The sequence below is a fragment of the Pelecanus crispus genome, chromosome 5, assembly GCF_030463565.1.
Source record: "Pelecanus crispus isolate bPelCri1 chromosome 5, bPelCri1.pri, whole genome shotgun sequence".
Lineage (NCBI taxonomy): Eukaryota > Metazoa > Chordata > Aves > Pelecaniformes > Pelecanidae > Pelecanus > Pelecanus crispus.
In genome coordinates, this window is record NC_134647.1 from 74,387 (window position 1) to 100,349 (window position 25,963).

Below are 25,963 nucleotides of genomic sequence, written 5' to 3' on the forward strand. Positions count from 1 at the left end.
CGGACAGCTGGGGCTGGCAGCAGCATTCTTCTTCCCAGCTGGTGCAGTCAGACCCTCTGCTCTTCCCCGATTCCACCACGGTATTCCCCCATGTCACTCCTTCAATTCCCACTGGAGCTCAACCAGGCTGCAGGACAACAAAGTGACAATTTACTTGAACCACATTTGTGCGTGGAACTGCAGCTACTTAAACCGCTCACCTCCATGGAATCCTATTTGTTACAAGGACAGAAAAAAAAAAAAAATTAAAAGTAACAAGTCATCAATTTATTAGGCTATCGGAGCTCACACTTACAACTCTAAATTTATTGAGTGCATATGAAATACTGTCTGCTTCACTGTATGATGTTTTATTAAGCTATACCAACTAACTCAGAAAGGATTAAACATTTAACTTTTATTATAAACCTGAATTCACTTTCTCCAGAAATGAGTTAGAAACATTTTCACATATGCCTGGACCTTCACTTTTCAAATGAATGTCTGCAAGAGAGCTGTATTTCAACTAATTGCTGGAATGATACTTCTGAGTGTTGGGACTGAATACCCAATGCCTAAGGTCACCAGAATAGGCACAGAAATGTTCAATTTCCTTAGCATTCCATCTTCTTCCAAGTCTTACAGATGACAGGCCACCTCATGTAATGCTAGCAACATTAGCTCTTAAAATCACATGGATTCCTTTCAGCTGTTAAGGCACATCCTTTCTTCCACACAAGTTAGTTTTTACATACTGTAAGAATAAACTAAACTCAAGGTATTTCAACATACTGCACCGTGCAGATACATTCTTACTGTAGTAATTTAAAAAGCCAACATAAATATTTATAGCAAATACAATTCCAATACAGGTATGACAATTTATTGTACCACCATTCATATAAAGCATTTAAATCCAAAATGGTCAGAAACAATCTTAAATAACTGCGTAAGAATTTACAAACATTAGTAAAGATATACCACAGACTATAGCTTTCTAAGTTTTCAAGTGTAAGTTCTGGTAGATATCCATGTTTAAATAAAATGGACAATACCAGTAGAGATGCATACCTCTATCATCTTTATTTATAAAGAAGTGACAACACTAGAAAACACATTGATAACCAGTGCTTTGAACAGTGAAGGTGGGATCTAAAAAAGTCTGATTAAACTAAACAACCTTAGGTCTTTATCAAGTTGCATATCTGCCAGGAATGCTGAAATGCAAGAGTTTACACCTGCAATATTCCATAATGGAACAGCCACATAATATCAAATATAATCTCCAATCTCCAAACCGGTACATAAAAAAAGCCATCACTAACACTAAGTATTAGAAGACCACTGCAAGTTCTTATTGCTTTTTGAGTTAAATAATAATCTTCAAATAAACCAAAAGCCAAATTATCTCTACAGTATCTTGCTCATCCTCCTGTTCATTCATTAACACTGGAAGCAATCAGTTATTATATGATGTGGCAACAGAGGCATTTAAGAAAACCCAAACAAAACCTATTTTAGTACATGAACATCCCCACCCTCCCTGCCCACCCTCACCCTGAAACCCACTATAACCATTTAGTGCCAGTAGAGGAGCAAAACTCGATAGACAAAACCAGAAATCTGACTACAGTAAGAAGGAAACATAAAGGGAGATATAGCTTCCTTAAATATTCAAAATCTGATGTCTTCCAAAACAAAGCACATCATCCTCATCATTTAAAAAGGGAAGTTGCTTTATACGTATCTAATCCTTGCACATGCTGAGTACTTCTCAAGTCCAGAGTTCCACTGTGCAGCCGTTGATTTTGAATTCAACAATGCTTCAAAAACTACAATATTCAATGCGCTTTTTACTAAGGAGAGGAAAAAAACAAATGCATGTTGATGATGTTCTTGCCAGTTCAGCATTTCTGCAGCAATTCCATTTGTCTCTTGCACTATGAAAGTTCTACCAGCATCAGTCTTCAGAATCATCCTCAGAAGCTGTTGGAACAACACAGTATAATCAGAAGCCTTGACAAAGGTCTGTGAAATTAGAGTCCTTTAAGAGGAGCAGTGGAAATAGAGGTAATTTAATAATATTAAATAGCAGATGGTAATACCCGCCCAAACCTTGTGTAATTACGTAGCTTAATTTTTAAATGCATCTCATGTCTGAAAAATACAGCATTTTCAAATCAAAACTCGACATTACAAAATGCAGTGTCCTCCTGCTGTTCTTCCTCAAAATAAAAGGAAGAAAACTTAATTACGCCAGAGATTCAACCTTTACGTAGTGTTTACAGTGGCTAATTCCAACAGTAGTCAGAGGAGAATATATTCAATCCATGACAGCAGCACCCAACACAAGGGAAAGAAATGACTCACAAAGTTAACGATTTGGATACTAAAATATCTAGACAGGTTCAGTCTAAACAAACAGTCTTAAAATTTTTATATATATATATGTTGCTTAGTGCAATTAAGTCAGGCCTACTTGGAAGTAGCTCCTCTCTCCACCCCCATTCTTTCAGCATATGCAAAATGAACATAAAGCCCACATATGCATAGGATTTTTTTTGTTGCAAGGTGAATTAAGACAAATACACGCTTGTCAGCTATGATAAAAAAAGTCCGTACACACATCTACGACAGGTTTGTAAAGGGTTAGCTTGTCCATAACAGGAATTTAACCTGTCCTCTTAAGCAGTCAAGAAAGTATTTACACTCGAGTAACTTGTTCCATCTCTCAACACAGAAAGAAGCAAGGTCTGTCTTCTCACTTCTCCAGTTCTTAGAAGAGAAATGTAACTAAAGTAGCACCAATAATAAATCTAAAACTCAGTATTCCTTACCTGCAAGTTAGATAAAGCCTGAATCAAATATAGATTAAATTACTGTGTAAAATGGCACTCATTAATTTTTACTCTAGTAAGGATGCACATAACTTAGGAATAAATTCTGAACTCAAGTCCACCTTTGCTCTGAATGCAGAAATAATCACCTGCTCCTTGAACGTACACACGCACCTCCCCACCCCCATTCCTTATCGTATTCCAAATACATCCAGTGTACTGAAAATTGATATACAAGCTTAGAATGTTGACAGACATTCACATGCATGCTAGGGGGAAAAAAACAAACAAAAAAAAGGTAGATCAACTACCCTTCTACTGCCTATTCGTCATGCCCAGAAATACTTAAGATTCAGGATACATTTACCAGAAGTCAGCATATAGTTTTGAATTTAAGCACACTGAAGAAGCCATTAGGTGAAAAGTAAGCTAGACCTTTGCCAAAATTGGCAACTGTTAAATTTCATTCCTGAAGTGGATAGATCTGATCAAGGAATACACACAACCAAAAAGTGTGTGTAGATAGAAAAAAAAAAAAGGGAAAAGAGGGCAAAAAAAGAAAGGGGAGAAGAGGAAATGGCAAGAGAGGTATGGCAATTTAAGTGCAGTGAAATTCAACTTTACATGTTTCTTTTCTACTAGGACTCATGTAAAAGGCTACAACCTGAAGGTCACCACCAATTCCATAACTATGTACTACTAGAATTACACGGACCAAACTGTAACTAGTGAAGAATCCTGTTACCATTTGCAGAAAACACTTCTGTGGTCTAAACAACTCTTTGCTGTTGGGAAATTAATCATGGAGAATTAAAACCAGTTCCCCCTCGGAATATTCTACTGATAATGGAAAAAGCACTGCTGGGTAAAGTAAAATTTTCAATAATTAAGTTCGGTATTATGAATCTTGGCAAGGAGGATTGTAGTCATTTAACTTTGAGTTGATCTAATGGGAGGGGAGGGGAAGAGGGGAAGCACCTACTTTCAATATCTTCCATATGTGCCTGAAGAGTTCTTGCAAGGTTAATAAACTAGAAACAAGGCAGAGAGAAAGTAGTTTAAAAGTTGCAAAGTTATCTGCAGAAATTTGCAACAAGTTAGCAAAAGTTTTCTTCACTTTTTCTTCACTTTTTCCATCCCAAAGCTTCATCCCAGATATCGATTATCCTAACCCATTTGCCCAACTTACAAAAATGAATGCAAAATTTAATATAAATCCCCACACATTAGACTTCAAATTGCTATTGCACAGTTATTTCAGCTTCCACTCTGTCAAATGTTTCTGGTAGCAGTTAGTGGCATCATCTTCATGTTCTACAGTCTGTAAAACACATGAATTTTGAAAGCAGCACACATAAACAAGTGCCAGTTTTATGAAAACCGTTCCTAGAAATTGTAATGCAGAAAAGCATAATCTGTAAGGACTGCATTAGTTGGATCCATTTCATTTACTTCACTACTAATGTGGCAAAACAGAGCCCTCTGACTGAATGAGGTTAATGAAAAACACATAAATACACTAGAGATTTTAACTGTAAATAAAAAGTTTAAGAGCAGGATTACGATTAGGCAATGGTGGCAGTTTAATGTTAGAATTATGTGGTATCAAAACCCAAAAGACAAAATCCCTAGGAATACAAGTTCCTTAGGCAACTCTGAAAGTCTCAGCCAAGTGGTTTTTTTGTCAGTGACAATCTACATCGCTGTTTCAGTGATGGTCTAGATGTTGAGACACAGCAAATAAAATGAAATAAGACTATAACGCTACAGTTTCTGCAGCTCAGTTGCATGCTCAGTATCAAAGACGCATCGGTGCTCTCACTGGTTTAAAACGCAGTGCCACACAACTGCGTAATGCCACCTCTGATGAAGAAACAGTAAAAATCTTATTTCTGCAATACGCTCACGCTAATAACCTGTTCTGGACGCTGGCTACTATTAGATTATCTGTCTTTTATGTCTCCACATTTGAAGCAGAGAAAACTGGACATTTCATTTGTGGATCATGGAATACAAGCTCTACATTAGATGTGTACAGAAAAGAGGACCACTGTTCTAATACAGTAAGAGATTAGAGCACAGTCTTGCCTCTACCCCAAAGGCCTAGTACCTGCTAGCAACCATTCCAGTAAGTGTTGGACAAGCTTAGTATTGCCAATTCTTTGTATGTAATTAAAAACAAACTCACAAACAAACAGCTTTTCAGGATCTCAGCTGACAAAAAGCACTGATTCATTATATAGTTATCAAATAAAACATGTAGAATACAGGATTTTTGAATGAATGAGTCGCTATGCAGAAATAGCTTTGTATGATGATCTCTTACTGGTAAAATGTGTACTTACTGCATTCCTAAGCCAAGCCATTTGAATGGCAAGAATCCAGTCAAATACAACTAGTAAGAGTTGGGACAGAAAAATCCTACTATAGCTACTCAGTTTCAGAATGTAATACTGAAGTACATATTTAGGCACAGTCCAGCAGACAAGCATTGCAAGGTCTAGACCTTTGCAATGCAGACTGGCATAATAAGAAAAATTAATTGAGTAAGAGTCCAACATTCTCAACTGCATGTTTTGTACAGAGGGAGGTTAACCTTCCAGTTTTGCATAAACTCACCGTAATCATGACAACACACATGCAAAGCAACGAATTACCAACAGCCTTGACAAAAATGATTTTGCAATACAGTAACTGCAATAAAGTAGTACCTTCAGTTTCAAATCAAACACAGTGTTCCTGCATTGACAAACCCAGACCATTTTAGACCTAAATTTGTTAAATAAGAATGCTGCTTGGGTATCTAGCTCCTGTATCGCTCAAGGTAACAATCTAGTTCCAAGTTCTCTGTACGAGCAATTTCTACCATAAAATCATGGCATACTTACTCTGACACGTGTGCTGGCCTCACTTGCAGTTCCTAGCATATCAGAAAAGCGCTGCTCGCATAAGTGTAACAACACTACAAGGTAGAGACCAGAGCTGATAAATTCATAGTCTGCCTTAAAGGAGATCAAAAGAAACATTCAGAATGTCAGTGAAATGTCTGCATATACGATTCAAGAAGTAGAACAAGAATTAAATTTTACTGTAAGCACTATGTATTTGGTCGCTAGTTGTTCCAAGAGAATTATGGAAATGCAATACTAAAAAATTTTAATTACTGAAAAGCTATTTATACTCTGGTTGTTCCCACCCACCCCAGAACTAACATGTTATCCTTGAAGGTAAACAAAGAGTTCTACCAATAAAACCTTAGTCAGCATGCTTAGTTCACAGGAAGGAATCTGAGAATCAGAGTATTATACCACTGGGGAAAATAAAACCAACAAACTTTGCTGGTTTCTTTTCAGTGGTCCCAACACTTTACAGAAAGCCAAAATAAAAGGGAAATATTGTAAGAACTTAATGATGTTATAAATATTTCGAGAAATTATTTTCCCTGCTAAGATAAAGAAAAACTTTCAATATGCTACTGCTGAACTGATCATTTAGAGTCAACCCTTTAGGAAGACATTTCAAAGTACAGTGACAGTAACTGACAATCAGTAGTGTTAAAACATAAGATAATGGCACTCTCGAGAAAGACTTTTCAGAGTCTGGCCCAAGTGACAGGAACTAAAGTACTAGGGTAAGAGCTTACTCCAAATAAGAAGAAAATTAGAGGTTGATGTTTGGCCCCAAAACTGGTGTCACTTTGTATTTTCTTTCAACTTCTCAGGTAGGCAAATTTCATTAGTCTTTCTATAATCACAGAATAAGGAAAACCCTCTGAATGAAGTTCATTAAAATGACACCAGCTTCTCATAATTTATTAATTTTTAAATACTACACAGTCCAGTAGTTCTAAGATAATGTATTTTATATAACAAGAGTAATACTAATGGGCCCTTAATTATTTTTCATTTAGGAAAGGACTTGAAGGATCAGCAGGAAGCTGTTAGAAAAGAGGTTAGTTTCTACCACTCTAAAGAAACAAAAAAAAAAGTTTTTAATGGTATGTTTAACACAACTGCTTAAGTGTGTTAAAAAACAGCTAAAAGCAAAGACAATTCATGACTTCATGTGAAATTTGATCTAATCATACTAGTATTCCCACTGCACCTCTGTGGCAGAGACACTGGACTGCAAAGCTAGATGACAGATCTGCAACTAAGAAAAGGGTAAGAGATATATTACACTTACTGAAAGCTCAGCTATAGGAAGCACAGCAGGAAGACAGAAATTGTCTGAATATTGAGGAGAAAAATCTGTTCCACGTTGACATTACTTTATGTGCATAACACTCCTTCTGAAAAGGAGATGCATTTTGCTTCTCTAAAGAAGAGCGCCCTCCCAGCACTAAATCAACACTTACCAAAGTAGGCAAAATATACTAACTTGTTCATTTGCATGTGCCCTATAGAGTTCATGAATGTCAAAGTCTTCCAGATTCAGATGCAACTTCTCCTTGCACAGTTCACAAGTTGTTACTGCTTCCAAAGAAGAACCTGGTGGGGAGGGCGAGGGGAAAAGTCAGTGTCAAGTTGCAACAATCTATAACATAGAACACAATTATACCGGCATTACAAACTGTAACTAATTCTTGGCTTTATTTTGCAGAGCAAGGTTAGAAGAAAAGAAAGCCTCTAATATGGATGCAGTGACTATCTAATACTGTCAGAATTTAAACGCTATAGAATGTTTATTCTCTATTCAGCTCCACATATTTTGCCTCGTGTTCATTCTGGACACCATATACCTCTTACTGAAAGTCTGGCATAAAATCACTGCTTGGGCTGTTTGAATCCTACAGCGTAATCCAAATATACACAAAAGTAATAATAAATATACTGGAATAGCTGAAAGGTAAGGCCAAAGTAACATTTTGTCTTTAAGTACCAGCTTTAAAACAAGCTGCTCCATAAGCAACAAGATCAACAAAGCAAGTTTATGGTGGATTTATGTCTTACATAAGTTAAAGACTTCAAATTAATTTTTCCTACAGGCTGAGGATTCTAATACATCCCTACTCTGATACCAAGTAAAAAAGTAAACAGATGCTAGCGTCTTTGGTAAAAAGTATTCCACGATCTTCATGTCTTCTACCAAGCCACCTAGTTTTAAGTCTTAAAAAAACTACAGATAACTTGGTTATAAACTGGTCAATCAATTTATTATAGAAACATCTGTACAGTGTGCAATTTCTGAAGTCATCCTTAAAAAAAAAAACCACCAACAACTATATGCACTTTGAAGTAATTTTTTGAACAAGCAGTTTTAACTTAGTTTTAAAAAAAAGCAGTTAGCATCTTGGGGGGGGGGGTGGGGGTGGAAATTGAAGTATTTCAGTAGAGTTACAATAGGAAAACATTTTTGGATTTTCAAATTCCTACCACTCTGCTACAGCCAGCCAGGCGATCAAAGTCTTAAAAACTAGAATCACATGCACAAGAAAGGGTGGGGAACAAACTCACCCAAAGTACAGTAGCTCTAAATCTACATTTCTGCAATGTTATATTTTGTCTAATATCTTAGTAGACAATGCCAAAAATCTAATTTTCTAAATGACAAATACAGTTCTTGGAACTACTCACGTGAGAAGCTGCACAGGCACACAGTAAGCATGCCAGTGCCACACTGCTGTTTGCCCCTAACTGCTTGTTTTTCAAATAAATGCCTTAATATTAGTAAGAGTAATCCTCCTGATAAGCCTCCTAATATAACTGGGAGTCTACCTTGGTCTGGAGTCCAGTTTACCTGAATTAATCTTGGACTGCAGCCATTTTTTCATGCACTCCTGGTGAACATACTGCAGACTTCCAGTGCATTTGCATGGCTCTATTAAGAGGTTGTCAGAACTTGCAGAGGACATCTGACAGATTCTGCATAAGTCACCCTCTTCATCTTCAGAATCTTCTAAAAGCAGGCTGAATAGGAAGGAATATCAACAAGTGCTGTGACGCATTTCATGTAAGACTTTTTATAATGACAATTCCATTCATCAAACTGTTCCCAAACCTACGAGGATTAAAACAAGTCAGAACACAGGTGACCGTGGACGGAGTTGCCGCCTTCGCTGAAACAAAATTTCCATTTAACATCATGGTTACAGAAAACCCTCTCATGTTAAGTCAGGTACACTTTATTATCTCAAAAGAACATACGAATTTACCTTTCTTTAATTTTCTGGAGTCTTTCTGGATCTCTTGAAGGTGGTATTTTAGACTTGCCACTTTCTTGTCCATCAGACTGATTCCAGCCAGAGGGAATAATATCTACAGTTATCATAAGATTGTCAGACAGACTGCTCCCTAATGTTGGAGGCACTGCAAAGCGAAAGAGAGAACCAGGCAGAATTCCAGAACTTCTCCTACTGTGGGCTGAATCTGGTGGGGAGGCAGTAGCTGTAGGAATACCAGATACTGCAGGTGTTGGTGGTCTGCTAACAGAAGCCCGAGGAGGGCTGTCTGATGCTTCAAGAGAGGTCTCCTCACCTGACTCTCTTCTTCTAAAGACACGTTGTGATCTAGCAGTTGTATCAGAGGTAGAGATCCTTGCGGATTCATCTCTTCCTTCTCTCCTTCTTCTGGAAAAGAGGGGTGTACATCTGTTCCTCAAAGATGATGATAACCAGGATCCTGTGCTCCTACTTTCAGAGTCTGGTCTGTAACTTTCCACATCTGAATCAGGGTTATGATTTTGTGAAACGCCTGATAAACCCCATCTTCGTCTAAGAAAACTAAATCCCTGAGAAGTTTCAGATGTCTGAAGTCCTGGAACTTCCGGAGTTGCAGCTCCATTACTGCTTGTCAGAGTAGAAGCCTGAACTCTTGGGACCACCGTCGACTCTTCAGAGCCTAATGACCTTGTATGCAATGAGTCTTGGCTAGACCTTCGAGAGAAAAATGTAGATGACATAGTAGATGCTAAACGAGACAGCAGCTGTCTGGTTGTGCGCCTCCCTTCGCTGTCAGCTGCGGGCTCATTCAACGACCTCTGAGAAGATAAAACCCTTCCAGAACCACTTGAGGAAGGAGTTTCATCTCTAACAGCAGTAAGAGAAAATGCTGGCTGCATGCTCCTCTGGGGAGATTCCAATTCATTTCTCCTTTGTCTTGAAGAATAGCTGGATCTTGAAGAGCTCATGTTAGAGTCTCTGTTGAAAAAAGATGGCTGATGATCAGAAGGCAACTGGCGGTTCATGGATGCATTCAGCCTCAAAGTGCTTAACGAGTTCTCTTTTGGTCTTGCTCCCTCTGGATATGAAGAGGCAGGCCTGTCTTGAAGATCTGTTGCAGAAAAGCAGAGAAAAACACTATGACAAGACGCGCTCTAGTTGTTACATTCCAGATGGATAACTCTGCGGTGTAAATGCCAAAGTTTGGGATTTCGTGATCCTTATGCAAAACGTTTCAAATTTGGCAGGTAGATTCCAGAGCACTATTAAGTTTAAATTTACTTACCAGAATTCTAAAGGTAAACTGAAACCTAGACTGGTTTCAGTCTGGTAAATCCATTTTGAATCGAACACCCCCAAAATGTTCAGATTATCAAGGTAAGACTTGCTTTCTTATATGCAAATATGAAAATTCTGACCATCTGTCAGAAGTTACATTAAGAACAGCATCTGAATTAAAACCAGCACACTATATACAACACTATTTATAACTTAAAGGTCCATTCTGCCTGTGGACTGAGAAAGACAGGTTAATCAAAATTTCAGCAATGTAGCAGACACCAGAGCACCCAAAACAAATGCATGGATAAAGTCAAGTATATTCCCCACCTATTACAACAGGCTACTCTTATTGTCCTCATCATAAGAACATCAAGAGCTGCAGTTACAAACACTACTTAAAAGGTAGCATAAAATTATTGACTTCAGACATTCAACAGAAATTGAATAGTATCTAAATTACATGTGTATCTTACTATAATAATGTTTTAAACCAAGAACTCAAAAATAAAAAGAATACCCTAGAAATACTGTAATTCCACTGCTTCAGCCCAAAAGGATTATCTAGCTATGGCTTTTATCAAAGAAATGCAACAGCTAAGTTAGTTCACATGCTCAGCTACACCACTGGCTTAAGCACGATCAGAATGAACCATTCTGGATTAGTAATCTCATCTGCTCTCCCAATTACCTTGATTACCGATAGTCAATTAGGTAACTATCACCACACTGTTGTGTCCTCCCCTGCTTTTAAGTGTACATTTGATCACCCAGTGCTTCCCAGTGGTCTGCAGGTCAAGGGAGGGGATTCTGCCCCGCTACTCCACTCTGGTCTGACCCCACCTGGAACACTGCGTCCAGCTCTGGAGTCCTCAGTACACAAAAGACATGGACCTGTTAAAGCAGGTCCAGAGGAGGCCATGAAAATGATCAGAGGGCTGGATCACCTCTCCTATGAAGAAAGGCTGACATAGTTGGGGTTGTTCAGCTGGAGAAGAGAAGGCTCCAGGGAGACCTTATTGCAGCCTTTCAACATATAATGGGGGCTTATAAGAAAGATGGGGACAGACTTTTTAACAGGGTCTGCAGCAATAGGACAGCGAGCAACCGTTTTAAACTAAAAGAGGGCAGATTCAGACTAGATATAAGGAAGGAATTTTTTATGATGAGGGTGGTGAAACACTGGCACAGGTTGCCCAGAGAGGTCGTAAATGCCTCATCTCTAGAAACATTCAAGGCCAGGCCGGATGGGGCTCCAAGCAACCTGATCTAGTTGACAATGTCCCTGCTCATTGCAGGGGGGTTGGACTAGATGACCTTTCAAGGTCCCTTTCAACCCAAACCATTCTATGATTCTTACAAGCATATTTTCTGTAATTACTGTGTAAGTACCTCAACACACTGAGAAGAATTCTACTGTAGCTGAACTGTAGTTAACATTACATGAAGCAGCTGAGGAGGCTAACATCAGCTAGTCTCCTTCCTAAAATGGCTAGATTTGGGGGACATGGGGTGGAAGGAGGAAGCAGCTGAAGCCCGCTAACCTCATAAGAACAGAAACTTCTTCAATATTTTGACTACTTAACAAGCATAGGTAGATTAAGGTATGAGGCAGAAGCTTTCTCTATGTATTCTGGAATTGAAATCTTTCATGTTTGTAGTTTTAGTGTTTGTGTTATTGTTTTTTTTTAAACAGGTTCTGCATTGCAAACACCATTTATTGTTGAAGCTGAGGTTTATGCATCTGCCAGATTCCAACTAAAGAAACATCTGCACAGATGCCAAGCATCTGCCATATGGTTTTGATTACACAGCAGGGAACACAGTTGAGAGGTATGTTTATAACACTTAACAGTGGTACTACTGCTAGAAACGCAGCATGGACGGTAGAAAGCAAGGCTGTCCACCCATCCATTCCTCCCATTAGGCTCTACCAGGTAAACTACAACTGTCCACTTATTAAAGAAATGTAGAGTATGATGACATTAAAACATACTCTTCTGGTAAGGCAAAACTGCAGGATGAAATCTGTAACTGGTTTTTATCTTTTCTGCTTATCTTCTACACTTGTAAAAATGGTAATTTTTTTTTAAAACTTCTGCGTTATAAAGTACCACTAATGCATCTGCAAAAGGTGGCAGCTCAAGACTGATGAGCTTCCCCTGAGACAGCTCTAAAAGGCCACAACACCCTGAACAGAAAGTGAAAATGACAGTGCAGAAGTCCGTACTAGTCCTAGCAGTTACCATGGAACAAACCTCTCACTTCTTGTAAAGTATGTGTTTATTCATTTTTATTTTCAGTGGTCTAGCAGTTTTCCTTAATAACTACTCAAGAATCCAAATGGAAAGAGAGAACACAATACGGGCACCTTCATGAAAACCCTTTCCTGAGTCAAATTAACATTTTTTTTTTTCCCGTAAATACAAAGAGATCTCAAGATGAACAAGAAGAAAAGAGGCTTACTGACTATTCACACAGTTACACTGGCAAACACTGATATCATTTTCTTATGACTGAATGCATCTACAAGCTACACCATTAACATGTCCTTTGATGGTTTAGCCAACACACGGAAAGTGGCCAACTAACTTTATCTAAAAGGATACCTTAAAATTAAATAGATCTTTTGGCTTTGTGTTTTGAAGAAAATATTAAAAGAACATGTGAAGAAACTAACAGGCACGCAACCTATGGGTTTACAAGCTTTCAACTGTACAGTACATACATGTTGAAGATGAAAAGTCACTGTTTCTGTAGCTGTGATCCACCAGGCTATTAACAGACAGATCTGTTCTTCTTTCTAACTCTCTTCGCTCTCTCACCAGCTCAGTTCCAAGGGAGCCAAGCATCACTGATGAAGATCTAGGAATCCTACTGTACCTCCAAGAGGAATCTAGAAAGAAAAACTAAATAAATCCCCTGGTTTTGTAAACATTTAACAATCCAATAAAGCTGGTACTCATGCATGCATTCCAGTTATACCATATCAAGGGCAAGTTTAACAATACCACTAAGCTGATCAAGTGGCCAGCTGCCAACATAAAACCAAGAGTTAAGCAGCACTCTGCTGGTGCTAGCACTTTTTTCACTCTTGCAGTGAGTTAGTTCTGAAAGCTAAACTGGAAAAAAGTAATAATACTTCTGTGAAGAGTCAGACCCATTAACACTCATACAGGACAGGAGGAGGAAGAGAAATAGCATCTTGCTTTCTAATGGTAGCTAGTTATTAAAAAGGCTTCGCAATATGGCAAAACAGCAGCTTGAAACTTAGTAAATGCTGCCATTCTAATGATGCTTCTTAAACTCTCTGAAAATTCATTTTCCAGAAAGACAGCTGAAGCTTAAATGCAGCTTAGACACAACATTAGACAATGACTAATACTGTTCTTGCTCATACTGCAGAGTAAAACACTTCAGTTTAAAAAGGGATCTTGTTTTTTGCCAACAGCTCCGACAACTAAATAGGGAACTGTACATACTTCAGCTGTGAACAAAACTCTTGTTCCAAGAAAGTGTTCTTCAATTGCTCTGAAAAATCCACCTTGATTTTGTGTTACTGCTAAATTATAAATCCAAATTTAAGCATTCATTGGTCAGCAGTGTGATGACCAACGAATCTAGAAATAGAGAGACAGATAGTCCTACACCATAACAAGAAGTGTTAATGGTGGTCATTTTATTAACAAAGAGTAAGAAAGCATCAACAATACTGGGTTTTGAGCAAGAATTTATTAACTTTTATTTGGATGGCTGTGTGGTTCCGTAAGGGTATATAAAAAGAACATTGATCCATACTCACAAGGGTAATCTGAATGGATCTAATGGTCTGTTTCAGAACATTCTAGAGATATTTTCAGTATAAGTTTTTAACTGTTATTTCCTGACCTTCAGACTTCCGTTAGCACATTGCTTAACTTACATCTATCCAAGTATCACATACTTATTTACAGCTTTAATGAAAGTCTCAGTTTTTCCTGAAAGAGCTCCTAGTACAGAATGTTTATTTCTGCCTGGCCTACAGAATGAGTTTAGGCCCTGCTAAAAAAGATCTCCTTCTTCCCTGACCTAGGGAAGCACAACAGTGCTCTAACCAGCCATGACACTGTGCTTCTTGGAACACAGAGCTAAGTAAGGAAAAGATTTCCTTTCTGCTGTCCCTGGCACACGTCGGTTTACCAACACAATTTGACTCATGAAGTAACAGCAGCTGCACTCATTCTTCCCTTGAAATGTTAACATATTAAGACATATTTGAGCCATGAAGTTCAGCTTTACTGCAAATGGAATCGGTACAGGTAATAAGTGACACGAGTACAATTGGTTTTCAAAAGACCATGTTAATAACATTCTCAGTACTTTGGATACTGCTATCAGTGTGAACATACTCTTCTGTTAGGCAGAGGTTTTTAATATTTAAGAATAATAGAGGCATGATATTTCAAAGCAAGTCTTTCAAAACTTGGTAAACCCTGATCTTACTACTTGGACAATTTTCATGTAACTCACCTGAAAAGGCAGTCAAGCCATTACTTCTCACAGAAGAGGTAGATGTACAAGATAACTTAGGTCTCTTTGAATCACTGTCTCGCTGCTGGCTATGCAGTCTTGAATATGCTCCCTGAGTTCTCTCAGACTCACCATAACACCCAGATGTAAAATGAGAGGAAGAAGATGTAGACTGAAATAACATTTGAAAAAAAAAAAAAAATTACAGACACAGTATTTCAGAGGTACTTACACTGAACAAAACTGTACATGATGTAAGACTCACAAAAACAGTAAAGAATAACTTTAAGATGCAAAACCTTTTTATTTAAAAATAATGTAGGATTTATGCTTGTGCTCTTGACCAGTATTCCCAGGTTTACTCAAGACAGTCCTACCAATAAAAGCTGGTTCTATTACAATCAGCATTATTTTTCCTTTATAGATAGATGTGGCTTATAGGTGAAAAAGATACTCCTGACTTGTAAGATGCTGTAAACATCAAATATAGCTTTACAGATGTCCAAGAAAACATAATTTTGCTGTCCAGAAACAGCCAAAACTGATTAGCTTCATTATTTTATTTAATAGTTTAACTAATCCAGCTTATTTTTTACCAGCCTAAAATATACTTAGCTTAGGGGTCAGCTCGAGCTTCTAGTAAGCTGTTGAGACCACATATGTTTTGATTACATTAAGCTCAAGTGCAACTGAAACAGTTCAGAGTAAAGAATGGGTACAAGACAATTTTTGCAGTGCACAGCACTGAAATAAAACTGTTTTCAGAAACCACTACCAAAAAAAAAAGGGATAGCCTATAAAGCTGTTAGTCTGGTTACTTGCAGACAAGGCATTCATTTTCTGTTTGAAATGTTTTGATTTTATGTTTTAAAAACCCTGAGCTCCATCAAAAAGCTCATTTGAGCTGTTTGTCCCCCCAGAAAGTATCTACAACCAAGATCCTTTAAGGATCATCCAAATTAGAGTAGATGTTATACTTGTGGTTTATTTTTATTTTGTTATGTTTTTTTACTAAGCTAATGCCACTGCTTTTTAAAACTAACAAGTGTTTCTCTTATCCCACCATAAAAGACAGGCAGACACAGAAACTAACATCACAAACCAAGTACAAAGCCAGGTTAATTTCCCTCATGAATCATCTGTTTAACATATAACTTCTATTTTAATCATTTGCTATTTTATAAGTGGAAGTTTCAGAGTGTCTTCTGCAATGTTCACTTGCATTAGAACTTAAGAGAAAAATTAACCTAAATGAGAAAAAAGTGTGTAATTTCGAAAACTCTGTAGCACCAACTTAACTATGTATCTTCTTGCTTTCCCTCCATCTTGACTTAGTAAGATCTACTTGTCCAGAAACATTACAGTGAGCCCCTGCTAGCAGCTTTTCAGATTGGGAAGGCTAAGGTAAAACCCTGATTTTTTTTTTTTTTAATTTCTTTTTTAAAGTATTACACATTAACAATTCTCACCAATCTGCTTCTGCTTCCCAAAAATCTTCCAGAATGTGGATGATCAAGTGTCCCTGAGTAGCGAGTTGGAGAGGACGCTGTAAGCTTCCAAGGAGTTTCATGGGTGTCTCTTTCTCCAATTCCCCAGTCTCTACTGGAACCATTCAATACACTGGATTCCTGAAGAACAACGTGCTTATCGTATGCATCTTGTAACTCAAAATGAACTCAATATCTGATCTGAATATTGAAAATACAGGGAAGTAGAGGTACGAACAAAACCAAAAACCTTTCATGAGGAACCTCAAGGGATACCCAAGAATAAATGAAACAGGCTTAAGAGAGAATCACTGGCAAAAGGAAAGATTTTTTAAAATTACTTTCTAGCAATTATCAGCTCTTTTATCTGTCCTCTCATTTGGCTGTGGACAATAAAAAATTGAAGTGTAAGGCTTTTGAGACGTTACCCCAACTTAGATACTCCAGCAACAGGGCAGAATTAAGGACCACACTTTCAAGTATTAAGTAAAAACCCCACACACATAGAAAAGAGTCTCCAGGACAGCAAAAGCGCCACAGCAAAAGTGGCTTTTTGGCCACTAGGGCAAGCCATCTGTCTTGTCCTGGTCATAAGTTTTAATACAGGAAAGAAGGGGTGCAAAGAAGGGGTTAAGAGAAGAAAAATCACGTTTTGGGCCTGCGAACAGATAAATATTTTTACATAAGGAGCATGATCTGTCCTAGTAAAATACACAGGACAACAAATGTAAACTATGTCATCAAGTTATTACTCCTTAAAAAAAAAAAACAACCCACACTACTGCAAATCACACAGTATCTTCTCTGAGTCTTAAACACTTCCCTTTTACCACTGCTTAAGTTTTTTCTTTCTCTGCAGTCTATTCTAATAATCCATCATTGCACTATTGGTAGGGAAGGCTTGCAAATTAGTCATTATTAATTCCAATTACATTTCATGCAAGCAGCAAAAATACATATCCATTTTTCACTACAAAATTGAAACTTTTGTGTCTCTAAGTTTCTTATAAATCACTAACATTGAAGACCACCATGAAACAGTGAACAGCACTGGGTACAAAACCACTTTGGGCTTAAGAAATAAGGTAAATAGTTTTAGTAGCTGATTTCAGATACAGTGCAAAGACACTGAATCCACAGTTCGATATGCATAACAAACTAAGACTGTTTGGCAAAACAGTCCTGCAAATAAACATTGTTTGCTGCATTACCTCAGAGCAAAGCGCTCAAATTATCTGAAGTCTGATGTCTGCAGGGCAATGACAAACTGTTCTTTTTGTGTTTTCTCTTCCAAGACACTCAGGAGCTCTAATCTTTACCTTGGCTACACAGGCAATATTGAAACTGGGAACCGTTTAACATACAAATCTACATATCTTTAAGAGAACCTAAGGGATGAGGTTCTACACTACTAGTTTCACTGAATTTCAATGAACAGATGTTAATTAAGGGAACACATTCCAATATAATTTGCTCCACAGAATAATCATTGCAATTAGTAAAATTAATAGAAATAACAAGAAATCCAACTATTTTATTACAGCTAAACAGAGTTTGTAAGTGACTATTTGTCTATCCTCTATGACTTATTAACACAACTACAGTAGTTCCTGTCACTATTTCTTAAAAGTTGTAGTATTAGCATTTAAAAAGCTGAATATTCATTCTTATCATTCTCACAAGCAAAATTAAACCTGAAAATAAAGTATCATCCGGTAAGTTTCTCTCATTTCACAGTCTCAGCAGGATTCATCAGGTTTCTATATTATTTCATATATGGATAATCTGCCCACAGGCACAGGACTACACAACTTTAAGATAAAAGTAAAGCTCTCTTAAAGTGTTCTTAATATGAGACTTAACTGATGTTGAAATACTTGCCTCTCCTTTTTCTCCAGCTGTTAAGATTCTGAAGATCTGAGAATTTAATCTTATTTTAAGTGTCTGGATCACCACAGTAAAGACCTTAATCCAAGAACAACACACTCACACTAGGCACAGCACTGAAAGCCCGTTCATAGAACTATACCACCTACCCTTGTAATGCCAACACAGCTTTTGGTCACTGTGGCATCTCTGCACTGTGCTCATTTCTTTGAAAGATATCCCAAGGCCAAAACAGAAAGAAAAAAAGCAACATATTGGGTATCAAAAAAGTGGCTTTAAGAGAAAGTAGATGATCAGGCATGATGTCAGGAAAGCTCAACCTAATTGCTGTATCTGAAACTTTAAAAAAAAAAAAAACAAAACCAAAAACCAGACAAGCCACAAACCCAGTTTGTTTTTCTCCTTCGGTTCAGCTTAAAACTATTTAACATCCCTTGTCAGAACTTAACAATTAAAGCATTACACAAGGTATTCTACTTTTGTGGTCTATTTTCAGTAGCAGAAAAATGGGATAGGGAAAACATTCAAAACAGTTTTATACGTTACACTTGACCCTATCACTCCCCTATAAAAAAACCCCAAGCTTCCACTTCATTTCTCACAAAACGGTTAACAAAGTTGTATCATAAAGCATAGGATTTTTTTTTTCCTCATACCATTACACTAATTTGATTTTTGTATTTTAAGTCACCTACAAACAATACTATGTCACATACATCAGATTAGTTTACAATTAACCAGCTTGTTATGCCTCTTCAGAAGAGCTAAGGCTACTACCCAGACTGATCTCAAAAGTGTATGACATACAAGAATTCATACCTATATGAAAAAAGGAAAAAAGAAAGAAAAAAAAAAAAAAAAGAGGGAAGGGGAAGGAGAACAAACATGCCTGATAGGAACCTTTTTTTAGCCCTAGTCAAAACCAAATACTCAAAATTTGACTGCTCTATCTCCACAAGTTTTTGAGTTAAACTATAATCAGTGACGGTCTCTAGTTACACAAATGGCTTTATATTAAAAGGCCAAGTCTCCAAGTTCCCTTTCCTCTATATACCCAAAGCATTATTGATAGTCATACATTTTTTTCTTCTAAATGACAAATCTTTTAAGTGATTTGGAACCGAGGCAGCTCTTAATATTTTAAGGTAGGCTTCTGAATGGATTAACAAAGCGAAAAGGCCTGCTCATTCCATTCCTATCTGACTGGACTTAATCTTATTTAGACTATTTGTTTCTTCTTGCCCCAGCCCCTTGTAATCTTAACCTGCAAGCAATAATGGAATTTGCTCCTACCAGCTCTTCAAGTACCAAAGGTTAGTCAAGAGAGGGAGCTTCCCTATGCTTTTATCACTAAGCACCAGTCTTGTGTTACAAGCTCTCAGACTACCTTCTATGAATTGGAGTGGAAAGAAGGGATACAACATAATCCTCTATACAATTATTTTCCCCTCTGTTTTAACTGGAAAGTGTTATAAAGATCATTCCTCAGATTAGAAGCACTTTGCTCAACAGGAAATAGTCAAAAGATAACATGCAGTGCTGTGAACACACTGCAGTTCATGTAATAAATGAAATAAAGTACATAACTCTTGTGTTGTAATTTCATAACAGCGGTAACACATCTAACTTCACAGCACCAGTTCAGCTCAAGACTCATCTTCTGATCAACAGCTTTCAGTGTAATATGTAGACTGTGTGGGTCCATAAATCGCTACCAAAGAGTAAGGATCTGACTGGGTTTTGCTGAGCAGCCAGCCAGTGAAAAATGTGTAGGAATCCAAAAAGCAAAAATTACTCAAGACTACCCTTAGACACTCCCTATAGCCTATATACTAATGAACATATGCATGCTAGATATGGCAAAATATAACGCATATACGTGTAATTGTGCCAAAAATAATTAATGCTCTATTACTTGTAAAACTGTTTCTGGGGAAAGCATTATGTAATCCAATGTCCCAGATAGCTTGTCAGCAGGGACCAAACTCATAACCATTTTATCAAAAAATATGAACTTTTAATCACAGAGTTCAGTTTCTGCAATTTCAAAGACGAAGAAGGGCTTACATTTCTGGGCCCAAAATTGAGGTGAGAAGTGCTGACAGGAGCAGAAACAAAATAAGAGAATTGAGCCAAACAGCCATCTGTTGTTTCCAAGCACCCAAAATAATTTCTGAAGTAGTTTAATCTCTATTTCCCATAATTTCAAAGTGAAAGTGCCTGCAGAGTGTGACTTCTTATTCTTGAGCATGGCACCCCTCCCCGACAAAAGCAATTCAGTTAGTGCAAAATGTTGCATGCAGAACAGCAAATGCCTTTACCTCAGTCGAGTCTATTGCACACAAAGCCTAGCTGTACTAACACACTGACGTGACAGTATGACGTAGGCCTAAAGGTCCTCCTCTTACCTTCACAAAACACAAAGAAAGTAGGTGCTGCAGAGCAGTACAGCCTACTGTCAACTCTTAGAACCACAACATGTTCCTGTACTTTTTGCATCATCCACACATGGAGTGTAACACCCTATACACACCAACATTCAAGCAAAATCCTCACCTCCCCTCAACAGAAAACCCCATTTACCCAGGTTTAAGACTGCAGTGACTAGCGCCAAAACAGATCCATAGTATCAGGATATCCTTCTTTCATCAAACAGCTGATTTTTAAAGGTGCAGCTACAAACAAAAGCACGTAAAGATGGCAAATGTAGACCTACCAGTTCATTCTGCAGAATACTGTCATTGGTCTGGTTATTAAATCCTTGCATTTTAGAATTACTCTTGGGTTTTGTTCACAAATGCAAGGCCCTGGGTGGGACTCTTCCTTATATTTCCTTTTTTTTTTTTTTTTTTTTACTTCCCCCCTTCAGTCTGGGTTTTAGGGTTTTTTGTGGTGAAAAACAGACATTAAATTAATTTTTACTTTACAGAAAGAGACAAAACACATTACCTGGTATCCAGAATCTAGTCTCCGTGAAGATTCTCTTGCACTATATGCACCAGCTAAACTGCTTCCAGTCAATGTTCTAGATCCTAGCGAAGAGCTGGAGGCCTGAACAGATATCCTTCGAGGGATTCTTGAAGGTTTTGACTCCATTCTTTGTATCCTGTATAAGAACACACTGATTACTCTTTTTTACAAGTGGGGACCTACATGCAAAACATGCACAAGTCATTCTGAGTGTATCATAAATATGACTCACACACACAAATATTTACACAGCACTTTGGTCTGACTGTGTGTCAGTAAGATGGGGAAATGAGTTCCTACCCTAGTTTTTGTAACCTCTTCTTTACATCTCCTCCCATTCCACGTTAGAAAACTAGAAACATAGCCCTTTTTGCTATTCTTATTATTATATTACAATATATTCTTGCTATTATATTACAAGTGGGACTCCCTTAAGAACTCTGCAGCACTAGTGTTAACACAAAATGAGCCAGGAGTCAGGGAAAGAGTCCTCAGTTTTCCTAAATCATATATTACTTTTTTGTTAATAAACTGCATCTCAACACTTGCAGCAACTACACTCAGACTTATTCTTCAGGGTCAAAACTATGAAACTTCACCCTGCTGTGAAAAAAACACATTTGCAGCCTACCTGCCTCAAAGAAATATTTAACTTCTCCAAAGACAGCTCCCATGAAAATTAACATATACAGAAGAGCACATGCTATCTCACAGATACATATAAATTTACCTGAGTGTTTATTTTGCTCTTTTGGTTTTTCTAGGCATTTCAAAAGAAATGCTGGTGCCTTTTCCGCATGAGAAGTGTTTCTATAGCCATTCTTGTCCTTGAAAGGGTATCTTGACTTAACATTGCTCAAAAACTCCAGATAGGTAGCTAACTGGTTTGCTAACATTCCCAGGTTCTTCCTCCTCAGGATGGTACAGACAGACTCAGACCACAAAAGGTAGCTCTTAAATAAAAAATTTAAGAGAAGTGCAGTATCCTCAGTGGTGTGGTGTGGGAAGAGTAGCACGATAATTAACAACTCTAAAACAGATGGCCAAGAACTCTATTGGTACAAGGTGATTTGCAGAAGTGGTACAATCTGTTTTATTCAACCACTTTTACTTCTGGCCTAACCTTCTGAGCATGGGAATAAGCTGTATCAGAAAAAAACATTATCACTCAGTAAAGCACATTTTTTCCCCACACATCAGCCATGCTCATCAGTAACAGTGTTCCAACGTACAGAAGAACACTCAATCATGGAAGTTTAAAAGAAATTCAGTAAAGACAAATCTAATAATCTAAGCTACGCCACTTCAAGTGGATCGTTTGGGCAGTAAAATGTAACAATCATATTTCTTCATATTTGTAACATTAGATAAGACACTAATTATGGTTAATTTAAGCTTTAGAGTAATCTGCTGTATGTGCACTGCAAGTCTAGTACTTGTCTGAAGCTGCACTGAGTGTAAAAAGTGTAACTATTCAAGTTGCAAACTGTGAAGCTAAGTTAATATCACAGTAATACGGACATCCAAAACACTGTTTATCTACGTTTTACCCTGACACAAAATATAAGGGACAGACACACAGAGTAACGGATCCAATCCTGTACTATAAAGCACTTGACAAAGAGCACCGGCATTATCAGTTTCATTATGGATCATTCTGCTTCTGCGTCACCTTGCTTCAGATAGGTGTGGAACCAAATGAATTACATAACATAGATAGAAGTCAGACACAGACGTATGTAGAATATGCAGAGGTTCTAGAAGAAAGGATGGAAGCTCCTATCGGTAGAAATTAAATGTCCAGATGAACAGGAGGAAGAGACAGAGGTGTAAGAAGTTATAAGAACTTCAAAACTAAATTAGAGATCATCTAATACTATTAAAATTGCTTATGCACCATCCACAGAACAGACAAAATAAGAGCAGTCAGATAGGAACGGACAGGGTGGGAGGCTACGGACACCAGAGCGAACTATCTCTAGAATCTGAAATGGAGTCCAAGATTAGCAAATTGCTTCTACAAACATACATAAAAAGGCACAAAACTAATTTTCTCCTCCAGTGATAACCCCAGGAGGACAATGTTATCAATCAGCTTAATCTTGTAAATTAGCACAGGTTGTGATTTCAACCTGAATATGTCAGGATGATACTATCTATATAATATTTTCTTTCTCTAAGTAAAGAGATCTTGCAGAAACGATATACAAAAAAAATGCGTTAAAACAAGATAAAGGCAGCACATTAGAAAATGCAAAATTTAATATGTCAGTTTATGCTACACATTACGATTAATTTATTAAATACAACCGTACACTGCTTCTGCAGCCTTAGCCTCAGCCAGCAAACGAGAAGGATCTGCTATAAAGATGAATCAGAGTTCTGTAAGAACAGGTATTTGACAAAAGGAACCCTGCCTTGTTTGATGCAGAAGTGGAAAGGTACTGAAAAAGGGCCTTATGGTCTTCTGCTTGAGGAAACTGGATTTTATCTTTGCCTTTCAATAACGATTCAGTGACATGAAGTATGTCATTCAGATTAATAATTTTTTAAAAACCACTACACAAGAGTTCTTCAATTTCTGGGCATCCATACATGGAATCCAACTAGCAGAAATCATGAAAGCATGTATCTGCAACTCAAGTCAATGGAGCCATGATTTGAATATATTAGATAAAACTAGATGCTAGGCATCTCAACTTTGGTAATCAACACTAGTAAGAAGTCTTCTGGGTTTTTTGTTGTGGGTCCCCACATGAGTTCATCAGCTCATGCCATGTTACACAACTTAGCAACCAAAACCTCATGGAAAAATCTGGAAACAACTCTTGTGTCTCCCAGAGTAAGAGATACACGTGATGCCTCTCAAGACTTGGTAAAAAACCAAGTTCTGAAATCAAACTTTAAATTTAAAGTTGTACCTGGGAAACAGAAGACCAACTTGCAACGGGAAGTGAAGTTGAACAGCCTATTTTGAGTATACAGCTCAAATGTCCTGCCCTTCTTGATCTGTCATCCCTCCAACTATATTATAAAAGATCAACTAAGCCTAACATAGCCACGGATAGAGATAATAAGAGATAAAAGATCCAAGAGGTCTTTGCGGGAAAGCAGTGTAATCTCAAAAGGTAAAAATAAACCAAACAGCAAATATTTCAAAGAAAAACCTCTCACTCCTTCCCTCTTCTGCCCTGACACCCTATACTGACAAAAGAGGGGCAATTTGAGGTAGTCATGTCTATCACTAAGGGAAGCCTTTACTAGCTTCCATGCTTTCTACTAACAGTTTAAAGCATTCTTGTACCCTCAATCAGAGAGATGCACACAATTCACTCCCAGCTCCTAAATTCAAGTCTTCTACCTTGGAACTATGTGGTGACACTTCTACCGCAGACTTGAGCTTTTATGTCTACAGGTTTTTGTATGGTCTGATATACAACTGTTCATAAGACCTTCTCCCGAGGAACTTGTTATCACGTGTCTTCCTCAGTGTTTACTCACAATCATGTTTTTATGCCAAACAAGATGGAGTCCAGGACAACTCTCTCAAGTCTGTGCAATTCTTTGTTCGGGGTATTTTCTCAACCTTCAATCAAGGAAGACTGACAAAAAACTCAGCAGCCTCTCAGGAGTCCCACGAGCAAGAAAACTATTTACAAATGCCGATCGTCTGCCTACGCTGCAGCAGCTGGTGCCACGACGCTGGGCTGTTTCCCCAGACAGGAGCCGGCAGGCCCTCGACAGCGGGTGCTCCGCAGAGCCGCTGAAGAGGGCACCATACCCTCCTCCCCCGGCTCCAAGGGAGAAGCCAGCACAGCAAGCAGGGCTCAGGCCCCGGCCAGAGGCGCAGGGCCGCACCCGGGCTGCTGCCCGCACCCCGGGCCAGCGCCAAACGGGGGCTCGCGCCGGGCTGAGGGACAGCGCCGAGCGCTCTGCCCCGACCCCGCGGGGCACAGACTCCTCAGGGGGAGGAAAGGAACGTGGGGGCGGAGGGCGTCACGCAGCTCCGCTGCCAGCGAAGGCGGGGAGGCGTGCGGCCGTCAGGGGTGCTTCGCAGAGAGAAGGGCGGAGGAGCCAGGCGCCAGCCCCGAGACAAAATGGTTCCCCCCAGCCCTGGCGCGGCCCGCACACAGGCGCAAGCTGGACCCTACAGGCACATCTTCCCCTCCTCGACACCGCAAGCGGTCTGCACTCACAACCCTCACGGCGCAGGCATACAGGAGCTGAGGATCCAGCGGAGGGACCAAGTCGGGCCGGGCCCGCAGGCTGCCACGCCAAGCCAGCCGCCTCTCCCTGCAACACAATGGCGACAGCGCACAGACTGCACGGCTGTCAATCACCAGCCGCGCCCCGCCCATGCCCAGCTCCCGCGAGAACTGCGGCGGGAGCGGGCCGGGGCGGCGAGGGGCGGGGAGGGGCGGGGAGGGGAGGGGCGGAGAGGGGCGGATGGGGCCGGGGCCGGGGCCGGGGCCGGGGCCGGGGCCGGGGCCGGGGCCGGGGCCGGGGCCGGGGCCGGGGCGCTGGGCCGGGGCGCTGGGCCGGGGCGCTGGGCCGGGGCGCTGGGCCTGGCAGTGCCGGCCGAGCCGGGTGGCGGGAGTCGGGGCCGGGTGGCGGGAGTCGGGGCCGGGGCCGGGGCCGGGGCCGGGGTGGGGCCGGGCCTTGCTGGCACGCAGCGGATGGTGCTACGAGAAGAGCCAAGGTCGCATTTAGCACTGCTCACCTCAGCTGTTGGAGATTAATATTGCACTCTGCAAAACGAAGGCGATCTGAAAAACCCTCAAAGACAACATTTCTTTTCTTTTTGTGGAGACATACCCGAAAAGCCACAGTTCGGATCGACTTTAAAGTTCAACGTT

The 25,963-nt window shown here is 39.2% G+C and overlaps 1 protein-coding gene across 2 annotated transcripts; it reads right to left on the reverse strand.

Moving 5' to 3' along the window:
* Nucleotides 1–1,519: 1,519 nt before the first annotated feature.
* On the reverse strand, nucleotides 1,520–25,426 carry MARCHF7 (membrane associated ring-CH-type finger 7). 2 transcript variants are annotated; one of them, XM_075710166.1, is made up of 11 exons: nucleotides 25,304–25,425; nucleotides 21,087–21,243; nucleotides 16,233–16,391; nucleotides 14,764–14,935; nucleotides 12,983–13,150; nucleotides 9,293–10,087; nucleotides 8,971–9,124; nucleotides 8,556–8,725; nucleotides 7,197–7,306; nucleotides 5,705–5,818; nucleotides 1,520–1,965 (listed from the first exon to the last, which is right to left on the reverse strand). In XM_075710166.1, exons 2-11 carry the CDS (start codon nucleotides 21,231–21,233, stop codon nucleotides 1,717–1,719), a joined length of 2,238 nt encoding a protein of 745 aa, XP_075566281.1. In that variant the 5' UTR covers nucleotides 21,234–21,243; nucleotides 25,304–25,425; the 3' UTR covers nucleotides 1,520–1,716. The 2 variants fall into 2 exon arrangements, with proteins under 2 accessions (XP_075566281.1, XP_075566282.1); XM_075710167.1 differs by adding an exon at nucleotides 3,799–3,847 and having other exon boundaries at nucleotides 1,888–1,965; nucleotides 8,971–10,087; nucleotides 25,304–25,426.
* Nucleotides 25,427–25,963: the final 537 nt, after the last annotated feature.